Below are 22,624 nucleotides of genomic sequence, written 5' to 3'. Positions count from 1 at the left end.
AGGTGCGTGAAGGTGGAAGGGGACCTATCCGACATCATGGACCCCTTTGGCATCTGGACCAGTAGGAGGCAGGTCAAGGTGACGCTGAGGATGGGCGCGGACGGGAACATTGTACACCCACCGTCCAGCTTCGCGATCGGCCGGAGCAAGGGCTACCTGACCTATGCAGGGCAACCTAAAGTCTGCCATGCCTGTGGTAGGTCAGGTCACGTGGTGGCCGACTGCAAAGCCACCATCTGCAGGGAGGAGGGACACTTGCAAAGGATTGCCCACAAGAGAAAAGCTGCAACCTTTGCGGGGAAGCGGGCCAACTCTATCGGGCATGCCCGCGGCGGGGGACCACCTATGCCCAGGTCGCCGGCAGGGGCAATGCGGGGCCAGTCCCCTCGGAGGAGAGGAAGGCACCAGGGCCCTGCAAGGACCCCACTAATGTGCAGGAGGGCCAGGTCGTGCAGGAGGGCCCAGCCCCGCAGGATGGGCCCGAGGCCAGCAAAGCGCCCCTCCAGGCTCCACTCCCCCGCCGACAACCCGGAGTCGATGGAGGCGGCGACAGGCAACCCACGGGAGTGGACGACAGTCCGGAAAGCGAGGAGGAAGGCGCGCCGGTGGGCCCAGGAACCACAACCATCAGGCGGGAAGAGGCAGCTACAGGGGGGCTATAAGAGCTCCTCTGACGCGGGAGATTCGGAGGGGGCCCGCCCAAAGCAGAAGCTAAAGATCTCGAGGGAGAAGAAAAGCAGCACCCCACTTCCATGTGACGGGAGGCGTCCTGAGGCTCCCTCCGACACCCAGTCTCGTGCCGCTGGGGCCCTGGAGGGCCCCGCGGAACTTCCAGGCGGGAAGGTGGAAACAGCGTGTCCCCAGCCTGACCCAGAGCCGGACTGTCCTGCCTCCGTATCCCCGACGGGGGGATGCCACCCGGAAGGCAGCACGGACGGTTTCCTGAGCCCGGACAGCGTCCAGCAGTTAGCCCGGTCAATGGGCATGAAAGGACAGATGGAGGGGCTGCAACTTGGACTTGGGGAGGGTACTGTGGTCATTGCCCACAATGGGGGTACGCGTTGCGAGCATTAATGTGCGCAGCGACAAGTCCACCGCAAGATGTGTGTCCACGTTGGCCTACCTGACCACCGTCAAGGCGGACCTCCTGTTTCTGCAGGAGTGTGGGATACCGCACCTCGGCAGGTACGGGAAATGGTCCGGCGCCTGGACCTGTGGGCCTTCATACTGGTCGGGAGGGTAACGACTGTCCCTCCTCGGGCCTAGCTATTCTGCTGCGGGGGCGCAACTTCACCATCTCTCAAGTTCAGGAGGTGGTGGAGGGGGGGGGGCGCCTCCTATTGGCCGACGTCACCTACAGGAATGCTCCCCTGAGGCTGATCAACGTGTACGCCCCAGTGGTACGGAGTGAGCGGTTGGCCGTCCTGCAGCGGCATCCACCCCTGCTGGCTACGTCCAGGCCGGTCATCCTAGGCGGAGACTTCAACTGCATCATCGATGAAGATGGAAGATCCGGCGTGGGGACAGCGGGTGGGGGGAGTCAACTGGACGTCACGTCCAGATTCCTGATGGGCATGGTGAAGGACACCAACCTGCTCGACGTCTTCAGCACGCCTGCAGACGGAGCGCAGCGGAGGTACACCTGGTCGCGGCCAGACGGGTCTATTCGCTCAAGGATAGACTTCCTGTTTGTGTCACGGGCCTTCTCGGTCAGGTCCACCGGCGTCGAGCTGGTGTTCTTCTCTGACCACTGCCTCCTGCTGGCCGACTGTCACTTACAGGACGACCAGCCGGCCGGCAAGGGGACGTGGAAGCTCAGCACGACTCTGTTGACCCCAGAGAACGTCGAGGAGCTTAAGAGGGAGTACCCCGGTTGGAGAACCGTGAAACCCCTCTTTGAGTCTCCGGGCGACTGGTGGGAGACGGTGAAGGAGAACATCAAGAGGTTCTTTGTCCTCAGGTGTGTTCGGGAGGCGAGAGAGAGGCAGGAAAAGCTGTTGCGACTACAGAAAAGGGTGCAGAACCTGCTCCTTCTGCAGTTGATGGGGGTCGATGTCACGGAGGATCTCCGCGAGGTGAGGAGCCAGCAAGCCTCGCTCTTCGCCGCAGAGGCCTCCAGGATAATCTTCCAGTCCAGGGTCCGCTCCATGGAGCAGGATGAGACGTGCTCGCGTTTCTTCTTTCAGAAGGTGCACAAAGAGAGCTCTGTGCTTAGCCGGCTGAAGGAGGACGACGGCTCGACGACGTTGTCTCGGCCCGACATTTTGAGGATCAGCAGATCCTTCTATGCCGGACTGTACGACACGAAGCCCACGGACAGCACGAGCTCTGAGTCGTTCCTGTCATCTATCACGGAGGTCTTAGATGACGGCACGAGGGAGTGGCTGGACCGGCCGATATCCCTGGACGAGCTGACCACAGCCCTCAAGTCCTTGGAGAGGAATAAGACACCCGGGAGCGACGGCTTACCGGTCGAGCTGTATTTCGCTCTGTGGGACCTGGTCAGTCAGGACCTGCTGGAGGTGTACGACAGTGCGCTTTGGGCAGGGGAAATGTGCAAGTCCATGAGTAAGGGCATCATAGCCCTCATTTACAACAGGAAGGGGGAGAGGGAAGAAATTAAGAATTGGCGTCCCATTTCACTATTGAACGTGGACTACAAAATCTTGGCCAAGGTCATAGTCAACCGGGTCAGGTCTGTCCTGGAGTCGGTGATTCACCCTGACCAAACCTGTGCTGTGCTGGGCAGGAAGATTACTGAGAGCCTCGCGCTCATCAGGGATACGATCGCCTACGCACAGGACAGGCGGGTGGACACCTGCGTCCTCAGCCTGGACCAGGAGAAGGCCTTCGACAGGGTCTCTCATGCTTACATGAGGGACGTCCTCTCCAAATTGCGGTTCGGGGAGGGCATCCGCAATTGGATCCGGCTGCTCTACACCAACATCATTAGCGCAGTCTCGATCAACGGGTGGGAATCGGACAGTTTTCCCGTCAGATCTGGAGTCAGGCAGGGCTGCCCACTCTCTCCTGCCTTGTTCGTGTGCTGTGTGGAGCCCTTCGCCCCATCCATCAGGAAGGACGTGAGCCTGAAGGGCATGACTATCCCAGGCAGCGGAGGCCTTCAGGTCAAGACCTCCCTGTACATGGACGACGTCACCGTCTTCTGCACCGATCGTCGGTCGGTGAGTCGGCTGTTGGATATATGCGGCCAGTTTGAACTGGCCTCAGGTGCCAAAGTCAATGGGGGTAAGAACGAGGTCATGTTCTTCCGGAACTGGGACGACCGCTCCTTCATCCCCTTCACCGTCAGGACAGACTACCTGAAGGTGCTGGGTGTTTGGTTCGGTGGAGCTGGGGCATGCACTAAGACTTGGGAGGAGCGTATCACCAAACTGAAGCAGAAGCTGGGCAGGTGGACGCTCCGGTCCCTCTCCATCGTGGGTAAGAACCCGGTTGTCAGGTGCGAGGGGCTTTCGGTACTGTTGTATGTGGCGCAGGCCTGGCCTATTCCCTGGACCTGCGCCGCTGCGGTCACCCGGGCCATCTTCCACTTCATTTGGGGTTCGAGGATGGACCGGATCCGCAGGGACACCCTGTACAAGGACCTGGAAAATGGGGGAAAGGGCGTACCGAACACCACCCTCGCCCTGACGGCTACCTTTGTGTGCGGCTGCATCAAGCTGTGTGTAGATCCTCAGTACGCAAACACCAAGTGTCACTACTTACTGAGGTTCTACCTGTCCCCGGTGTCGCGAAGGATGGGCCTGGCCTCGTTGCCACGGAACGCTCCGAGTAGTTGGACCCTTCCGTACCACCTGTGCTTTGTGGAGAAATTTTTGAAAGGAAACACCTTTGACCACAAGGTCGTCAGGTAGTGGTCAGCACGTAGTATCCTCGAGACCCTTCGGGAAAAGGAGAGGGTGGATCCCGTCGTGTGGTTCTCCACGCAGACTGCCAAAGTTGTTTGGCAGAATGCCTCATCGCCAGAACTTTCAAACAAGCACAAGGACATTACTTGGCTGGCGGTGAGAGGGGCTCTGCCAGTGAGATCCTTTATGCATGCCTGGAATCTCTGCACCACCGCATGCTGCCCTTGAGGCGGCTGCGGGGGGGACGAGACTGTCGATCACCTCCTTCTGGAGTGTGCCTATGCGCAGGAGGTCTGGAGGGGGATGCAGTGGTATTTGTCGAGGTTCGTCCCGAGCAGCTCCGTGACGCGGGACTCCGTGCTGTATGGGCTGTTTCCCGGGACGCACACTGAGACCAACATCAACTGCGCCTGGAGGACCATCAATGCGGTGAAAGATGCTCTTTGGTCTGCCCGCAACTTGCTGGTCTGCCAGCTGTAAGAACTGACCCCGACCGAGTGTTGCAGACTGGCGCACTCCAAGGTCCAGGACTATGTGCTGAGGGACGCGCTAAAGCTTGGGGCAGCCGCCGCCAAGGCACGGTGGGGAAAGACCACCGTATGAAATGCCTCGTCCAGAATGGAAAAAGGGGCTCTATCTGGTAACTGGGCCCAGCTGGTGCCTTCCCCAACTGGTCAGGGGGCCAACGGGGACTGTGCGGGGTGATGACTGCCGGGGTATTTTCTTTGCTTTGTTTTTTTCTTCTTTGTTTTTTTTTCCTTTAGTTGGTGTTTGTACCCCCTGGGTAACCCAGAGCGGCTTGCATGACTGCGTAGGTGTATCAATATGTTTTATTTTTTGTACATCTTATGAATAAAGTATATTTTTTCAATTAAAAAAAAGTGACGAAACGTCTGAAAACTTACCTTCCAGCTCAGCGAGCAAACTCACATCCATTTTAGGTCATTTCTCCAAAGGTTTTGCCAAGGAACGAGGTTGTAAGGACCCTCTTAAAGGAGAAGAGTGAGATAGGGATGAGGTGTACTGCAAGAATTTCAGAGCTTGAAGCCAAGACATCTGACAAAGGAGCAATTAAAATCAGATGAACAAACAAGCAGAATTAGGTGGACGTCGCTATCTTGAGGGTTGTGATTTTGGAGAAAAGTACAGAGATGGGAATGGACGAGTTGTTGAAGGATTTGAAAACAAGGATGAGAATTTTAAAATTAAGATGCTGTTTGATTAGGAGTCAATATATATTAGTGAACACCAATGTGCCTTGAGGAGAATAGAGAGATGACCCACTAAAACCAACAACATTCTGGGGTAAATTATAACCTAGTGCAAATGTTAACCCAACCAGACAAAACTCAGTCTCCTTCTATTTTTGAGGCTCTCACACACACATGCCAGATCTATTTCAGTCGAGCTTAGCCTGATGATTATAGCACAGTGCAGAGTCCTGTAAGGGGATTGAAATATTTTTGAAATTGGAAGCCCTGCTTTGTTTTTGGTTGGAAAATCAGGCCTCTGGCCAATATACCAGATTCAACTCCTAAGTGGTCTCTGACATTCCCATGGCACATATGACAGTGTTTTGGTGTGGTGGTTGGGATTAAATACCAGACAGGAGGTTGCTGACTTACTGCTAATATTTCTAACTCGTGTGGAAGGCTCTGCACTCAATCTGATAAATTATTGTTTCAAATTGTAGCTTTCTCTGTTGGGAGCATTCAGTTGTGGCTTGAGTCTGTGTAACCAGCATACCATTGTTCTCTATGTGATGTGCATCGTGCCCTGGGTGTTGTTTCGACTACAAAGAGAGAAGGTAAAATGCCAACCAAGTTTCAGCTTTTCATATTCACCAACTGTTGTTCATTTTCACCTTCCCTCAAGACATCGATCTTTTCCACTTCGTTTCCTTCCTGCATTGTCATTTCATTCTTCTGTTCCCACACACTCCTCCACACTCTCTCTCTTCTCTCCCTCACTAATTTTCATATCTCTCCTCTTGTTCTTCTTCTCTTTTAACCTCTCACCCTCTCTTTCTCTCTAACCTTGTCCTACACAATGCTCTATCTGACCTCTCTCCTGATAACTCTAAATTTCTTTTAACCTTTCTCCTTTTCGTTTGACTTTTTCAGATTTTCTCTTTCGCCCACTTTTCTCCTGTGTGCATTTATTTCTGACTGAACAAGGTGTTGGGCTGGATGAACAAAACAGGCCAAGCAGCATCAGAGGTGCAGGAAGGCTCACGTTTCGGGCCTGGACCCTTCTTCATTTCTGAAGAAGGGTCTAGGCCCAAAACGTCAGCGTTCCTGCTCCTCTGATGCTGCTTGGCCTGCTTTGTTCATCCAGCCCGATAACTTGTTATCAAAAATTCTCCAGCATCGGCAGTTCTTGCTATGTCTGATGCATTTATTTCTGTTTCTCTGTCCAGCTGATATAGATACTATTCTCCCATCTTGGTTCTTTTGTTCTATCTTTTTTCTGTCTTAATGACAGAACCACAAATATACCTTTGTGCTTCACTGTCTTAATGTGCAGGAGTTGTCTGTGAGGACCATGCTGAAGTTAGGCCTGTGTTTTGGAGCTGGTCTGCTGCCGTATCTTTATCTGCCCATTTCATCTTACCTGAATCGAGCCCGTTGGAGCTGGGGAGACCAGACCACTTTGCGAGGCTTCACCACTCACCTGCTGCGGGAGGAATATGGCACATTCAATTTGGTAAAGTCTAAAATGTCAAGTTTTGTGTGAAGCTTCAGGAATTAGAGTGTTGAGCTTTGACACTTGGAGAAAATGACAGAGATTTATGGGTATTATCTAGTGTCAGAAATTTAAGGAGTAAGGAAGTGTCCAAATCCCCTGTACAAGTAAACCTTCCTTTTCAGTATTTGTGTATATTACTCTGGTCAGGAGCTGTCATTGGTTTTTCAGTCCTCCCTGTAGTTCCCACTTCCTCATACCTGTATCTGATAAACTTCGCAAAACAGTAACACCAACTCTAATTTGTTCTTCCTCAAAATAAAAGCATTGTTCCTCTCCCCACTGCCTGCTGCTCCCTTGCTCATTTTCACACTCCAACCCCTAATCTTTCTTTCCTTGACCCATCCTGCAATCTCCACCTGTAATACCTGAGCCACCACTTCATTACCTCATCTGTTCTCCAAAACATCTTTGCCTTGCACTATTTTTGGGGTGATGGCAGCGACTAGAAATAGGGAATTGGACAGAGTCATGGCACCCACTGTCAGGAGGGGATTGGACAGGGTAACCAGGTGTTCCTCTGTTCTTAGAATCTCTGAAGACTGAACTGTTTTTAATTCTCTGTTTGTTCAGACAAATTGAAAATGTTTCCTGACAGGACTTTGTGTTTTTTCTAGGCTAAATCGGACTCTAGTTCTGGACTGCTGCAAGTAGTGAGGTGAGCAACAACTGATTCTACCCAGTGCCCTCAACAAAAGCTGTGGTGCAATTTGCTTAGAGAAACAGAAATTGCTGGAGAAGCTCAGCAGGTCTGGCAACGTATGAGGAGAGAAAGCAGTTTTAACATTTTGAGGCCAGAGACCGCATTTCAGGACAAATTCAAATGCTGCTGCACGTGCTGAATTTCTGCAGCAATTTCTATTTTTGTTTCAGATCTTCAGCATCTGCATTTCTTTGTTTTGTTTTAGTGTCATTTGCTTAGTCTGCCTCCCTAGTCACCGTATTGGGTCCTGGGTGAATCATACTGGTCAGTTTATAAACTGTCTACATAATTTACATTCTTCATTATAATTATTTCGAAAAATCTCCAGCAAGTATTACTAATGCTTGGACTCTGATAGGTCCATAAAATAAATACGTATTTAAAATAATTCCAAATGTTAAAAAATCAAAAATATTGCTTTTCCCACCCAACCCCCATTCTTGTTTCAAGAACACACATCAGGAGAAAGGCACTAAATCGGGAACTGCACCCATTGGTGTATTGACGTTTGTATTCTCTCCAAAACACATTCTATTCTGGTAGCAGGTGCTTTTCGTTTGGATTGAAGCACTTTGCAGTGCATTCATTTGATGATTGCCAGAGGATAGATATTTTCTGATGAACCTGTTCAAAGATGTTGTTAGCACCTCAGCAGCAGAAATGTCTTGGACCTGGGCCTCTTGGCTCACAGATAGGGACACTAACACTGCTGTAAGAATACCTGCTGCCCGAACATGAAAAGAGCTGTATGAATTCAGGGAACTGATTTACAGGGCAGGTTGTGCATTGATTTACTGAGCAGAATATCTAAGGATAAGTAGGGAAGGAATCTTAATAAATTAATTTTTTGCAGAACTAATTTCTGGACCTTTCTGTTCACAACAGTTTTCAGATGGCACAAATGAAGAACGAACTTTCAACAATTGGAGCAACCTTGGCACTCACTGCCATCCCACTGCAGGGCTTTAAAAGGTATCAACTAGAGCTCCCAGCACACATGATAAATTATTCTCTAAGTACTCTGTGACATGTTCTCCACTCTAACAGGGTGATGGTAACTGTTGCTTAATTTATAACCTCCAGTTGCGAAATCATTTGATGTGGGTGAGAAAGTGACACCTTTTTATTCTTGTGTCCACATGAGTGAATGTGGTTATGTAAGGGAAAATCATGAGGGTCCCTCTGGCACCACTGATACCAGTGACTCTCCCTTTAAGCCTTTTGGCCTATACATAAGCTCAATATATAAGGCTCACTTCTCGAGTTATGCATCTCGTACATTGGGTCACATTGTGAACAACAAGCAGTAAGATAAAGATCAAAAGAAAATTACTGCACATGCTGATAATTTGAACTAAATACGAAATACTCAGCAGGTCACGTTGCAGTTGTAAATAGGGTAATAGAGTTAATGTTTCAGACCAATAATCTTTTGCCAGAAGTGGAAAATACTACAGGTGAACTGGTTTTAAACAAGTAAAGCTTAACATTTGCAAGAAAGGAGTGGTTAAATGAAAGAAAGAATTGTGCTGTAGAGAAAAGGCAATAGCAATGTGATGTGAAGAAAGAAAAGATGAGCTTGACAGGAAGTCTGAACTGGAGAAGCAGCATAATTGCTCACAGATGCTGTCTGAAAAAGCGTTAGCACTAATCATGACCTGAACTCCACATTAAGTCTGCCGTGTGCCTAATTGAAAAATAAGGTGCTGCTTCTGTATCATTCATTGAAGTTCATTGAAACAAGGCAGGTGGCCGAGCTCCGAGGAAGAGTAACAAATTAAAATTATCGGTGATTCTAAGTTCAAGGTCATTCTTGTGGAGTGAAAGACTCTGCCTATGAAGTAGTTATCCAATTTTCAATTGATCTTTCCAGTGTAAAATGGACAGCATGTTGAGCTGCAAATACTGTGTATCGACTTGAAAGAAGTAGAAGTAATTTCTTGTTACACCTGAAAAGAGATCTGTTCTGGATCTTTGACAATGGGAAGAAGGGAGATAAGATGTTAAGTGTTACATCTCCTGCACTTGCATGAGAAGTCACGCAGGTGTGGGAGTGATTTGAAGAGTAGCTTAGGCTTTTGGGGATGTAGTGACTCTTTTCCAATGATGAAAAGAGATGGAAATCTGTACTTACTGGCATCTAAAGATCAGTAATACTGCACACTTAAGATTTGATTTGGATGGCCCTTATGGACTCATAATCTGTAGTGTCCTTACCATGTGTCTCTCCATTCAATGAAGTGTTGACTTGGTTTGATGGTTAGTCATTTGTCTGATTAGTTATATTGGTAGATCTGTGGTGGTTCGTCTTACAACAGGTGTTTGTGTTGAGGATTATGATTGGTATGTATTTGCAGGAACTTCCCTCAGCGTTCAGTGTTGTGGCTGTTCACTGTCATGCTCTGCTCCTATTCCTTGTTCTTTTCCTGGAGAGCAAACCTGGACATCAGCAAACCCCTGTTTGTTGGAGTGGTGAGTGTCCCATAATATTAGTTGATCTGATTTGACCATGTGATGATCATTAAGTGTGTAGTGAATTCATGGCTTGCACCTTCGATTGATTTACACACAGCAAATGTCATTTTGGTTTTTCTGAAATGCATATACAAATTTTCAAATCTGATGAGCAGAATGAAGCACGTCAGCTTCACCCTTAATACAGTTGCAGCGTGGACCCAGGAAAGAATCAGTTGAAAGGACAGTGTCAAAGACTTGCTTATGGGATTCCAGGCCAAACTGAGGGGATGAAAGTCACCATGTGGGTTTCCCTCTGAGAGACAAGGCAGTGACATATGCTGAAATTTCCATTGTGATTAGAAAGATCAGCACAGATGATGGTTGCCATCAGCCCTTCGTGGAACTCCCAATATCCAACTGCTGTTCAAATGATCAGTGTCTTTGTTTTGACCCCCATAGCTAGATTGGGGATATTCACTCTGTAAGGAGAAGAATTTTCCAAAGTTGCTGATTTGTACCTCATTTCCCCTGTTCTGCATGCATCGGTTGAGGTATTGTGGTGACTCGGGGTTAACCTCAATATGCAGAATATGTTAATTCAGTTCTCACCGACCTGCCACTATCTGCTGTCAAGGCTGAAGGTTCTGTGTATTTTTTTTAAGCACTTCCTCATTACTCAGTTCCTCTTGATATAGTCTGGAAAGCTGGTTGATGAATGATTGAATGAGATCCAATGTTTAGTCTTTCACTTATTTACAGTTAAACAAATAGATGCATACACCTCCTAACTCAAAAATACCACTATTTTAATAAGTGTCCAATCAATGACTATGTGTCTACAAGCAAATACAATTTTTTTTTAAAGCTGGCAATGCTGGAAATCAGAAACAAAAGCAGAAAATGCTGAAAAAAACTCAAAAGCAGGTCCGGCAGCATCTGTGGAGAGGAAGCAGAGTTAACGTTTCGGATCCAGTGACTCTTCTTCAGAACGTATAATTTTAAAAAAGCGTGCACTATTACACTCGGGCATTATTGATGCTTCAGACATTTACTTTAGTGGCCAGAGCTGAAAACGTTCTTGTTAGAACCTGCTTCAGGAAGACAAACTGCTAGAGAACCTTGGCAGGTCTGGCAACATCTGTGAACAGAAAAGTAGTTAACGTTTCAAGTCCAATATGATTCCTTTGTGGCACTTGTTAATTTTTGCTGTGTAGTGAGTGTGCCAGAAATGTTCCTACCACAGTAGATGCTGATGAGTGAAGTTCAGAAACAATTTTTGGGATGGAGTTAAGGTCATAGCATATAACCAGTTAGGAATATAAAAACGTGCTCTCTTCCCTGTGGAATGATCGTGATAAACTGGGCTATGAAAAGCAGAATTATGGTTCCCCATAATCTGAAGAGAAAGGGAAGGAAGTTGAAAATTCAAGGCAAAATCTGGAGTGCTCTGTGAAATGACTGGCGCTCGGTTATGATTTCAGTAGTCTCTAATAATACTATTTGAAAACACCCTGTATTTAACTGCATGAGAGATGCTGCATCACTGGCTGCCTTCTGTACATGTATGCATCCTACGATTTCATTTGTGTTGTTGGACACGGCACTTTATCACTGCACAAATTACATACACAGCTACGTGCAGTGTATTTAATCAACAACGGTGATAACTTGCATTTGTACAGTATCTTTTTGTGAAGAAAAATGTCCAAAGGCAAGAAAAGCAGCCCCCAGACAAAGCAAGGGATATTAGGAGGAGTGACCAAAAGTTTGATCAACAAGACTGGTGTAACGGAGAGGGAAGTGTAAAGGACTGAGGGAAGGATCTGGACAGAGCATATTTGCCAGTAGTGGGTTACAGGAGCATGAAGGTTGGACAAAAGATTAGAACGAAAGTCAGAGAGATGGGGTCGAAAGAGGATTGGAACGTGTTTTAGGAATTATTTTTATGGTAACATAGAAAGCCTTTTGTGATGTTTAAGAATGGTTTTGTGCAGTGACAGGGGTAGAAATCTGATTGGAAGGATTTATACCTGAGATTACAGGGAAAATGGGCACAGATTTGAGAGGGGTCAACACAGTCGTAAGTATGGAGGATAAAGGGAGGTTTGAATGGTGTGGGAGTATTAACAGAAATGTTGGTCATAAAACATAACCTGCTTGTTCTCTTAGACTTCTGGGTCTTGGCAATATTGTACCAATTGTATAAATAGACAGTAAAAATTGAAATACGATTTGCTTTCATTTTCGTTAATTGTATTTCTGCAGATTGAAAGGTTCTGGCTGCAGAGCAATTTGGTGGTTTGTGTCCTGGCAGGCTGTGGTCTAGCTTCAGTCTCCTCAGTATTACGGAGAATAATGGGTAATAATGCACTGTGCTGCTGGGCAGAGTGGCTGTTTGTCAGCAGTCTCATTGCCTTTCAAATCCATCTGAACTACAGGTGAGCAATAACTTTCGAATCATTTGCCTATAGATGATGATAATCCATGTCAGCTTGGATCAATTGCAGTATTTTGCACTCTGGGTCAGACATTGTAGTTACAAGTCCACTCTGACAGGCTAGAGAATAAAATACTCCTAAATGTTGCCATGTTGGATGTGCCTATTTTTTGATATGTTAAACTGATGCCTTGTCTGACTTTTTGTGCCCTTTCAGAAAATAAATATCCCCCAAGCAAGGATCTTGTGGCCAATATGAGGGCACTCTGTTGGTGTCTGGTCTATATCATATGTAATGCCAGCAGAACAGATGATGTGGTTGTTACTTCATTGTTATTTGTAGGACAATCTGTGTGTAATTTTCCTGCCAGATTTTCATATGAAATAAGTGACAATGTACAGTCATTAATTGTGAATTGGCAACTGGAAAACCCAAACAGTAAGTGCAACTCCAAGCATCTTTCTCCTCTGATTTTTTCTTGAGGAACTGGAACAATAGATCAAACCTCATAGCAAAACAATTAAACAATGATTCCAGATGAGTGAAAGAGAGGATGGGCAAAATCCAGGGTAGTTAGGACATTTGAATTTAGTTTTAAAAGCCTGAAGAATACTGGAGGCAAAGACTGAAATGTGAGGAGGTCCATGCAGAATAATAATGAGTTAGAGGAGAAAATGCTGTGAGAAGCCTGTCAAGACTAACAGGGAATGGTGATATAGAGATTGGGACTGCACTTGAAACTTGGAGGAATGAGTGAAGGTCAGGGAAAATTCCTGACCCATGCAATGGTGATTGTTTTCTTGTATTTCATATCAAATAAACCAGTTTACAATTTTATGTTCAGGTATTTTGAAACTGCCCCCATTTAAGGAGCTGTCTGGATCTCATGCCACCTGAGGCATAAGCATTGAGACTTAGAAAATAATGAATTTATGAATTATGAAATAAGTGACAATATACATCTACAGCAAGATACAATGAATAAGAAGTGGGTGAAGTTAATTGTGAAATCAATATCTTGTTCATTTTTGTATTTTATATAATGAGTTTGTAGATCAGAGTTGGCTTGCCAACCTATCAGCATTCTCCTCCTTACACTATAAATGTTGTTTTCCCTTTACATTAGTATTTGTTGCGAATTGTCTTGATGTGTGCAAGATGAAAAGCTTTGACAAGTGTCACTTTTCAGCAGTATGAGGTTTTGGGGTAGACCATTTAGGACGGAAATGAGGAGACGTTTCTTCACACAGACTGGTGAGCTGAGGAATTCATTACCACAGGAAGTAGTTGATACCAAAATATTGAATGCATTCAAGAGGTGACTAGATATAGCACTTGGGATGAATGAGATCAAAGGTTATGGGGATAAAGCAGGATTAGACTGTTGAGTTGGACGATCAGTCACAATTATGATGAATGACTGAGCCTGCTCAAAGGGCTGAATGCCCTCCTGCTCCTATTTTCTGCATTTCTGTATAATAGTTTCTTTTCGAGATCTGTGTTACCACATGATTATTTGTAAACTAAAATATATCCTTATATGTTATTTTGCTGGTAAGTATAAACAAGCCAGATTAGGAGTTCAGTTCACTGACTGTTCACATCTTGCTTCTGATCATAGATAGTAGGAACTGCCAATGCTGGAGAATCTGAGATAATAAGTTGTAGAGTTGGATGAAAACGACAGGCCGAGCGGCATCATAAGAGCAGGAAAGCTGACGTTTCGGGTCTGGACTCTCCTTCCTCGGGTCCTAGCCTCTCCTACCAATGGAAACATCTTCCCAACGCCCACTGTGTCCAGAGAATTTATATTGAAAGCTCTGTTCTTAAATATGAACTAATTATTTCTGATTATTTATTCAGGATATGTGACCAAAGTAAGAATGGAGTTGTGGATAACTTTGCCAGGAATCTGTTGGGCAGTCTGCCCCCAATTGCAGCAATCCTGGTTTGTAGAGATCTCTCAGGAAATTCCCGATGATATCTTCATTATTGTGAGGGACAAAGGCCTGAAGAAGGGTCCAGACCCAAAACGTCAGCTTTCCTGCTCATCTGATGCTGCTTGGCCTACTGTGTTTATCCAGCTCTACACCTTGTTATCTCTTGTTTCTGATCATTGTATGTTTGGTAAGTTCTTTGTCGTGAGATTCAAGGTTGAATGCAAGACTTGTGGTGATGTAGACCATAAGACATAGAAGCAGAAATTAAGCCCTTCAATCATGGCTGATAAATTTCTCAACTCAACTCTTCCGCTTTCTTACCTTAACCCTCGATCCCCTTGAAAATCAAGAACCTAGCTGTCTCCATCTTAAATGTACTCAATGACCTGGTCTCCACAATCTTCTGTGGTAGTGAATTCCATAGATTCACCACACTGTCTGAAGAAGTTTCTCCTTTCCTCCATTCTAAAAGATCTTCCCTTTACTTTAAGGCTGTGCCTCAGGCCCTAGTCTGTCCTACCAATAGAAACATCTTGCCAGAATCCACTGTGTCCAGAGAATTTGTATTGCAAGCTCTGTTCTTAAACATGAACTAATTATTTCTGATTTTTGTTCAGGATATGTGACCAAAGTAAGAATGGAATTGTGGATAAGTTTGCCAGAAATCTGTTGGGCAGCCTGCCCCCAAATGCAATAATCCTGGTTCGTGGAGATCTCCCAGGAAATTCCCTGCGATATCTTCATTATTGTGAGGGACAAAGGCCTGACCTTAGCCTAGTGGATCAGGAGGTAACATGAAATGCATGGCACAGAAACAGGCCATTTGGCACATTCACTTGATGCTGATGTTTATGCTTCACTTGTGCCTTCCTTTATCTCATCTCATCTAAAGCTGCTACCATGACACTCAATTCCATTTCTCACTCATCTGCTTGTTTCACTTCTTCTTGAATGTACTTTTGTTGTTGGATATAACATACTCAGTGCCTATTGTGGAACAGGATCAGAGGGGCTGACAGAATGGGATGAGGGGAATAGTGGAGATGGGAGTAGCCAGAGGTTTGAGCAAGGCAATCGAGATTGGCCCTCTCAAACTGGCTGCGGGAACATCATATTCAAAAGTTTCAAAAATATTTTCAAACCATATTTTGATGTCTCTTGAGGAAGCTATTGGATTTTCAGATTCAACTTTAACATTTGAGATCTGTGAGCCAGATAGAGTCTTCACATCATATTGTCTAAGCAGTAACACACTGGCTGTACGGTGACAATATGTCTGTTATTCCTGGGTTCAGCATGAGGGCACAATCAGTCTAGGCTACAAGCTTTGAGACAATTCAATGCAAAAATAAATAAATTTTGATTATTCAAACTCTTGGATTAACTGCCAGATAGAGGGGGGGGGGGGGGAATATTTTAAGCAAAATTATGGATGTCTACTACTGCCTGTCCCCTCAATCTCTTGAATCCCTCTGCCCTGCCCCTCTGTCTGTGTGATGATTACAAATCCAGGCTTGAGGAAGGATGATGGGAGGTCCAGAGGTGAGGGAGGATGGTTGCAGAGAGCTGGGATAATTCTGAACTCTGACCCTAGGGTGATTTGTTTCTCTTAGGGTGCATATTTGATATTAATCAGACCTATGCTGATTGTCTCGTGTAAAATTTACTGGAAAATTGAATGCAAGAGTGACCAAGGCTTTATTGGAACAAGGAGGCCAAAGATAGTAAATGCTGTTTTCCAGTTTGTAATTAAAGCTGCTTCACAACTGGAGGAATCTCAATAAAGAATGTAACACCATGCAAATTCTCCCGCAGATGATGACCTATAATTGGTATTTACCGAAACTAAGCAAGCACCTACCACATGTCCATTTCCCGGGGAATCGCTGGAACCCCATAATCCGGAAGGATTCTGCTGGGATTGTGACATTCAACCTGCATCACCTATTCAATGAGAACAGAGAGTAAGTTTCTATACAATAATCCCAGTGTGCAGTTCGTTTGCATGTATGGAGCTAAGAATCCAATCAGAACCAGTCTCTCTGGTGCAGTACTTCACTGGTTGTATAAGACTCAGTTCTGTGGTGGTTTGCTAATCATAAGGTCTAAAGTGCCAAAGTGGGCATGTTTGCTGATGATTCCACGATGGTTAGCGCCCTTCACAGCTTTTCAAATACTGAAATGATCTATATTTGTATGCAGCAAGTTACGAACAACATTCAGGCTTGAACTGATAAGTAGCAAGTAACAATCATACCAACAAGTGCCAGGTAATGACCAACTCCAAAAAGCAAGCTACTTCTGACATTCAAGAGCACTACCATTACTGAATCCTTCATCAATGTCATGGGGGCTACCATTGACCAGAAACCATACTTATCTAGCAATATGAATGTCTTGGCTACAAGAGCAGTTTGAAAGCTTCCAATGAGGAATTAATTTCCTGACTTCCCAAAATCTGTCTATAAGGCACAAGCCAGGAATGTCCATTTTATTATCTTAGCCAGGAATGTGACAGGATAGTCTCTACTTTGCTGGATGGATGCAGCTCCAACCATACTCAAGATGCTTGAAACCATCCAGGACAAAGCAGCAAGCTGTATTGCCACCCTACCCACTATCTTAAAAATTCATGCCCTCCATTATTGACACATTGGCAGCAATGTATACCATCTACAACATGCACTGCAGCAACATGTTTCCTTCAATAGCACCTTTCAAACCTGTAAACTCTACTATCTAGAAGAAGGACAGCAGGAAATGCATGGAGACACCATCACCTGCTGGTTCCTCTCCAAGACAAGCACTATCCTGACAGACAATAGACAATAGGTGCAGGAGTAGGCCATTTGGCCCTTTGAGCCAGCACCACCATTCATTATGATCATGGCTGATCATCCACAATCGGTATCCTGTTCCTGCCTTATCCCCATAACCCTTGATTCCATTATCTTTAAGAGCTCTATCTATCTCTTTCTTGAAAGTATCCAGAGACTTGGCCTCCACTGCCTTCTGGGGCAGAACATTCCATATATCCACCACTCTCTGGGTGAAGAAGTTTCTCCTCAACTCTGTTCTAAATGGCCTACCCCTTATTTTTAAACTGTGTCCTCTGGTTCTGGACTTTCCCATCAACGGAAATGTGCTTCCTGCCTCCAGATTGTCCAATCCTTTAATTATCTCATATGTCTCAATCAGATCCCCTCTCATCCTCCTAAACTCAAGAGTATACAAGCCCAGTTGCTCCAATCTTTCAACATATGATAGTCCCGCCATTCCAGGAATTGACCTCGTGAACCTACACTGCACTCCCTCAATAGCCAGAATGTCCTTCCTCAAATTTGGAGATCAAAACTGCACACAGTACTCCAGGTGCGGTCTCACCAGGGCCCTGTACAGCTGCATATGGAACTGTTGCTGCGTTGTAACCTGGGAATTCCCTTGGTGCACCTGCACAGTTCAAGAGCTGGATTATCACTATTTCTCAAGACAATTAGGAATGGACAATAAATCTGGCCTAGTCAGATATGCTTACGTATTGTGAATGATTAAATAAATGTATAATGTATCTATTACTCTCTGCTCATAATAAATGGGGATGGTGGCAAATCTGTCTGATATTCCTCAAGTGGAAGGGTTGTCCTTTCTTGAATTTGTTGAGCCTTGATCTTAAGTTACACTGAATATGGCTCCACTGACAACTGTTAAAAAAATCACAAGCATTGAAATGACATTGCTCTTGCATTTAAACAAAATTAACAAACTTCAGAGACAGAATTTTTGAGGAGTTTCTTCTTTGATCAGAGTTTTTTCTCAAGTGCTGCCACTCCAACTCCTCCAGAGGTTTCCTCTGCTGCTGCTCTCGAGACAGAAGCTGTGTTGGTAAAAACAGCAAGAGTAGAAGGAATGACCTGTGTTTGAAGGAGTTGGAGGAATAGTATGGGAGAACTGGGGGCTGGAAGGGGAGGACAAGGTTGTAGTGTATCCTCTACATTAAATTCACTCGGCTGTGTCTGGGAGAGGAGGGAGAATGGACATCTTGGGGAACACTTGCCTTTACGCAGATTATTTTATAGGTTTTTATGTCTAGTTCTCTCAATTCTTAACCTAAAAAAAATTCTTCCTTTCTAAAATCTTCCTTGAACCTGATTTTTCAATTTTAGGAATTATTGTTCGGTCAAGAAAGGAGTTAAATAACTTTTCTCATTGTCTTCTTCTTCTTATGTTTGCAAAATAAATTGTTTTGAGACTGAAGTTACAGATCTGGGTCGAAGGACAAACCAGTTGTGGGGGAAATCCAGTTTCTGTTCCCCTCTGAGTTTTCTTTGAGTGTCTGTATGCAAACATTTTTTTTGGTGGTTAGTGTGATCTCCATGTTGAAAACATTGTAATGCCCGGAAAAAGTTAGGCATCCAGTTGACTCAGAAGAGCCTGACATTGTAAATCTTGAGTTCTGAGGAAGAGTCATAAGATCCGAAACATTAGCTCTGTTTTTTCCTTCACAGATGCTGCTAGACCTGCTGAGCTTTTCCAGCCATTTCTGTTTTGTTTCCTGATTTACAGCATCTGTAGTTCTTTTGTTTTTTATATGGTAAATTTTGAGTTTACTTTAATATCAGCCATCAAAGGAGGATAATTGTGGTGTTTTCATGAGGTGGTAATTGAGGGAAAATCATTCAGTTGTTATTTGGCTGTCTGCCCAGCAGTGAATATCTTGCTTCTTTCGTATCCTTTTAAGGGAGACTTCGAGTTTGCAAATTCATGCTTAGAGAACAGTTTGGTTTATAACTTAAATGTCTGAATTTGAAGAGTGCCAGAAAACTAAGAAATATCCCCTGCGAAAATCAGAATGCTTGAAGTTGGTCCCTGAAGTCTAATTTCTCTATGTACACTGTTCAACACAGACCCTTTGTGATTCTGTGGAATGCAACATCTCTGCATTTTTCTTCTGGCATCTAAGTAGAAATTTGTTTCGTGTGTTTGTTTGGAATTTGCTGCTGGAGCTGAGTTGCTGTCAGCGACAATCCAGGTAGAAATGAGGATGAAATTACAGCGAGGGAAAAGTCACCACAACTGGCCAATAATTTGTAGTGTTACTCTTGCAAGAGTATCTACAAATGCACAACAATCAAACTGGACTGGTTCAGACTGCAACTTAGGCTCAGTGACTACTCCCCTACTCTGGGAATATTTTCGTGGCACAATGTAGAAGGAATTTTATCCAACGCTACGTTATCCCTGCCCTTGAGGACAATGCAGATGGAGCTTTATCTAATTTCATGCCACTTGAAGTCTTTGAGCACTTGTTTTACAAAGTTGTGAAATGTTTCAATTAACACTAATGTTTGCCTATAAGAACAAATGGCACCATGACTATTCAGTTCAATGTGTTTCAACTCTCAGCACGACTGAAGCCCCAGATATTTTCTTGTACTTTAATGGCACTGATCTCTGATATTGTACAATTGGGGAAACAAATGGGAGTAGAACTCCTTGCAATCATCCTTGATTCCCAATTTCAATAGTTACAACTGATTATTTTTGTTGAAGTGAAGATGTGATGATATTTTTTGAAACGCTTAGAATTGGCTGGCTACAATGATGCACTCTCAGTTGCATGTTTTTACACATGTTTTACAGCAAGCAGATCTTTGTGTGTATAGGACTGCATGAAGGAGACCCAAGCTGGAAGTACAATTACTCTCTATGGCCTTGGGGGGTCTGTGAGAAGCTGGTTCACTCTACCAATCATTTCAACCCAGAATATTGGATCCAGCACACTAAGAACTTGTACAACTGGACAGAGGAATATGGCAGGTAAATGTGACAGTGCAGACGGGTATTAGGGCAGGATAATGGATTAGCATGATATTAGCGAAAAGTCTTTCTGATTCTGAACTAAACTGTCCATTGACCAACCTATACCCAGTTCTGTAACATCAGTAAAACTGAGATTATTTACATTCTTGCTGGGTAAGGAGACTCTTCCAATTTGATTGTTCATTGCAAAATTTATCATCGTTTTCATGCTAGATTAAATAAATCAAGTAGCCATGTATTTCTTTATCTCACCCCAGCTGCTGATTGAAACTATCAGGTTGCTATGTAAAGGTTTAGGGAAGTACTGTAGGAATTTTCTACTATTTCAATAGCTTCTCAGAAACACAACACATCTTCAAGAGCATCAATATACCATTGTAATATTCTATAAAATTACCTGAAATTTGTGTTATGATAAACTGTTTTTTTCTCTACTCCCTGTTCTAAAACCAGTTCGTTCTTCCTGAAATAAGATTCCACATCTTTCTATTGTCCTGTACCACCCCGTTAGAATTATTTTCAGTGTACAGTTTACCAAATAAGCCCAATGTAGTTAATAAAATGTGAGGCTGGATGAACACAGCAGGCCCAGCAGCATCTCAGGAGCACAAAAGCTGACGTTTCGGGCCTAGACCCTTCATCAGAGAGGGGGATGGGGTGAGGGTTCTGCAATAAATAGGGAGAGAGGGGGAGGCAGACTGAAGTTGGAGAGAAAAGAAGATAGGTGGGGAGGTAGGGAGGGGATAGGTCAGTCCAGGGAAGACAGACAGGTCAAGGAGGTGGGATGAGGTTAGTAGGTAGGAGATGGAGGTGCGGCTTGGGGTGGGAGGAAGGGATGGATGAGAGGAAGAACAGGTTAGGGAGGCAGAGACAGGTTGGACTGGTTTTGGGATGCAGTGGGTGGAGGGGAAGAGCTGGGCCGGTTGTGTGGTGCAGTGGGGGGAGGGGGCGAACTGGGCTGGTTTTGGGATGCAGTGGGGGAAGGGGAGATTTTGAAGCTGGTGAAGTCCACTTTGATACTATTGGGCTGCAGGGTTCCCAAGCGGAATAGGAGTTGCTGTTCCTGCAACCTTCGGGTGGCATCATTGTGGCACTGCAGGAGGCCATTGATGGACATGTCATCTAAAGAATGGGAGGGGGAGTGGAAATGGTTTGCGACTGGGAGGTGCAGTTGTTTATTGTGAACCGAGCGGTCCCCAAGCCTCGGCTTGGTTTCCCCAATGTAGAGGAAGCCACACCGGGTACAGTGGATGCAGTATACCACATTGGCAGATGTGCAGGTGAACCTCTGCTTAATGTGGAAAGTCATCTTGGGGCCTGGGATAGGGGTGAGGGAGGAGGTGTGGGGGCAAGTGTAGCATTTCCTGCGGTTGCAGGGGAAGGTGCCGGGTGTGGTGGGGTTGGAGGGCAGTGTGGAGCGAACAAGGGAGTCGCGGAGAGAGTGGTCTCTCCGTAAAGCAGACAGGGGTGGGGATGGAAAAATGTCTTGGGTGGTGGGGTCGGATTGTAGATGGCGGAAGTGTCGGAGGATGATGCGTTGTATCCGGAGGTTGGTGGGGTGGTGTGTGAGAACGAGGGGGATCCTCTTTGGGCGGTTGTGGCGGGCGTGGGGTGTGAGGGATGTGTTGCGGGAAATGCGGGAGACGCGGTCAAGGGCGTTCTCGATCACTGTTGGGGGAAAGTTGCGGTCCTTGAAGAACTTGGACATCTGGGATGTGTGGGAGTGGAATGCCTCATCGTGGGAGCAGATGCGGCGGAGGCGGAGGAATTGGGAATAGGGGATAGAATTTTTGCAGGAGGGTGGGTGGGAGGAGGTGTATCCAGCCCAGTTCGTCCCCTCCCCCCACTGCACCACACAACCAGCCCAGCTCTTCCCCTCCACCCACTGCATCCCAAAACCAGTCCAACCTGTCTCTGCCTCCCTAACCTGTTCTTCCTCTCACCCATCCCTTCCTCCCACCCCAAGCTGCACCTCCATCTCCTACCTACTAACCTCATCCCACCTCCTTGACCTGTCCGTCTCCCCTCCGTACCTCCCCACCTATACTCTCCTCTCCACCTATCTTCTTTTCTCTCCATCTTCAGTCTGTCTCCCCCTCTCTCCCTATTTATTCCAGAACCCTCACCCCATCCCCCTCTCTGATGAAGGGTCGAGGCCCGAAACGTCAGCTTTTGTGCTCTTGAGATGCTGCTGGGCCTGCTGTGTTCATCCAGCCTCACATTTTATTATCTTGGTTTCTCCAGCATCTGCAGTTCCCATTATCACAAGCCCAATGTAGTTACTGCTTTCATTGTTTTTTTTAAGGCTGGCATTACTGCCTTTGCCTCACTTCAGATGTGTGCTGTTCTTCAAGAATGTTGATAACAAGCCTTACACTACTTTCATAGGACATGTCCTTAACTGCGGCATTCTATGGTTAAGTGATCCAAACTTAGACCCTTAAGCTTCAATAAATACCTTTTGTGCAAGTATAAAATACTGCAGTTGCTGAAAAGTGAAAAAACATACCAAGAATGCTGAGTAACAGGTCTGGCAATATTGTAAATAAGACTGATGGACATGTGTCCAAATTTGGTTTGGATAAAATGACCATCCTGGAATCAATCAGTTTATCCAGAGTTCAGACTTCTGTTTGAAATGCTTTACAA

The 22,624-nt window shown here is 45.5% G+C and overlaps 1 protein-coding gene and 1 long non-coding RNA gene across 4 annotated transcripts in view; one reads left to right on the top strand and one right to left on the bottom strand.

Moving 5' to 3' along the window:
• tmem260 (transmembrane protein 260) overlaps positions 1-22,624 on the top strand; it is a 45,736-nt gene that overhangs the window by 12,655 nt on the left and 10,457 nt on the right. For both annotated transcript variants that reach the window (XM_059653777.1, XM_059653776.1), the window contains exons 5-13: positions 5,566-5,679; positions 6,399-6,578; positions 7,235-7,275; positions 8,206-8,292; positions 9,678-9,792; positions 12,043-12,215; positions 14,773-14,944; positions 15,971-16,119; positions 19,796-19,972. In XM_059653777.1, the coding sequence (XP_059509760.1) occupies positions 5,566-5,679; positions 6,399-6,578; positions 7,235-7,275; positions 8,206-8,292; positions 9,678-9,792; positions 12,043-12,215; positions 14,773-14,944; positions 15,971-16,119; positions 19,796-19,972 (1,208 nt within the window). The remainder of the gene's footprint in view (positions 1-5,565; positions 5,680-6,398; positions 6,579-7,234; positions 7,276-8,205; positions 8,293-9,677; positions 9,793-12,042; positions 12,216-14,772; positions 14,945-15,970; positions 16,120-19,795; positions 19,973-22,624) is intronic.
• Positions 10,599-22,624, bottom strand: part of LOC125463782 (uncharacterized) — a 28,371-nt gene continuing 16,345 nt past the window's right edge. For both annotated transcript variants that reach the window (XR_009447079.1, XR_007249903.2), the window contains 2 exons: positions 16,017-16,099; positions 10,599-10,915 (listed from right to left, as the gene is read on the bottom strand). This is a non-coding gene — a long non-coding RNA (uncharacterized LOC125463782). The remainder of the gene's footprint in view (positions 10,916-16,016; positions 16,100-22,624) is intronic.

The sequence above is a fragment of the Stegostoma tigrinum genome, chromosome 22 (genome assembly GCF_030684315.1).
Source record: "Stegostoma tigrinum isolate sSteTig4 chromosome 22, sSteTig4.hap1, whole genome shotgun sequence".
Lineage (NCBI taxonomy): Eukaryota > Metazoa > Chordata > Chondrichthyes > Orectolobiformes > Stegostomatidae > Stegostoma > Stegostoma tigrinum.
The sequence above is the reverse complement of the archived record's forward strand: the minus strand, read 5'-3'. Positions and strand labels throughout refer to the sequence as shown.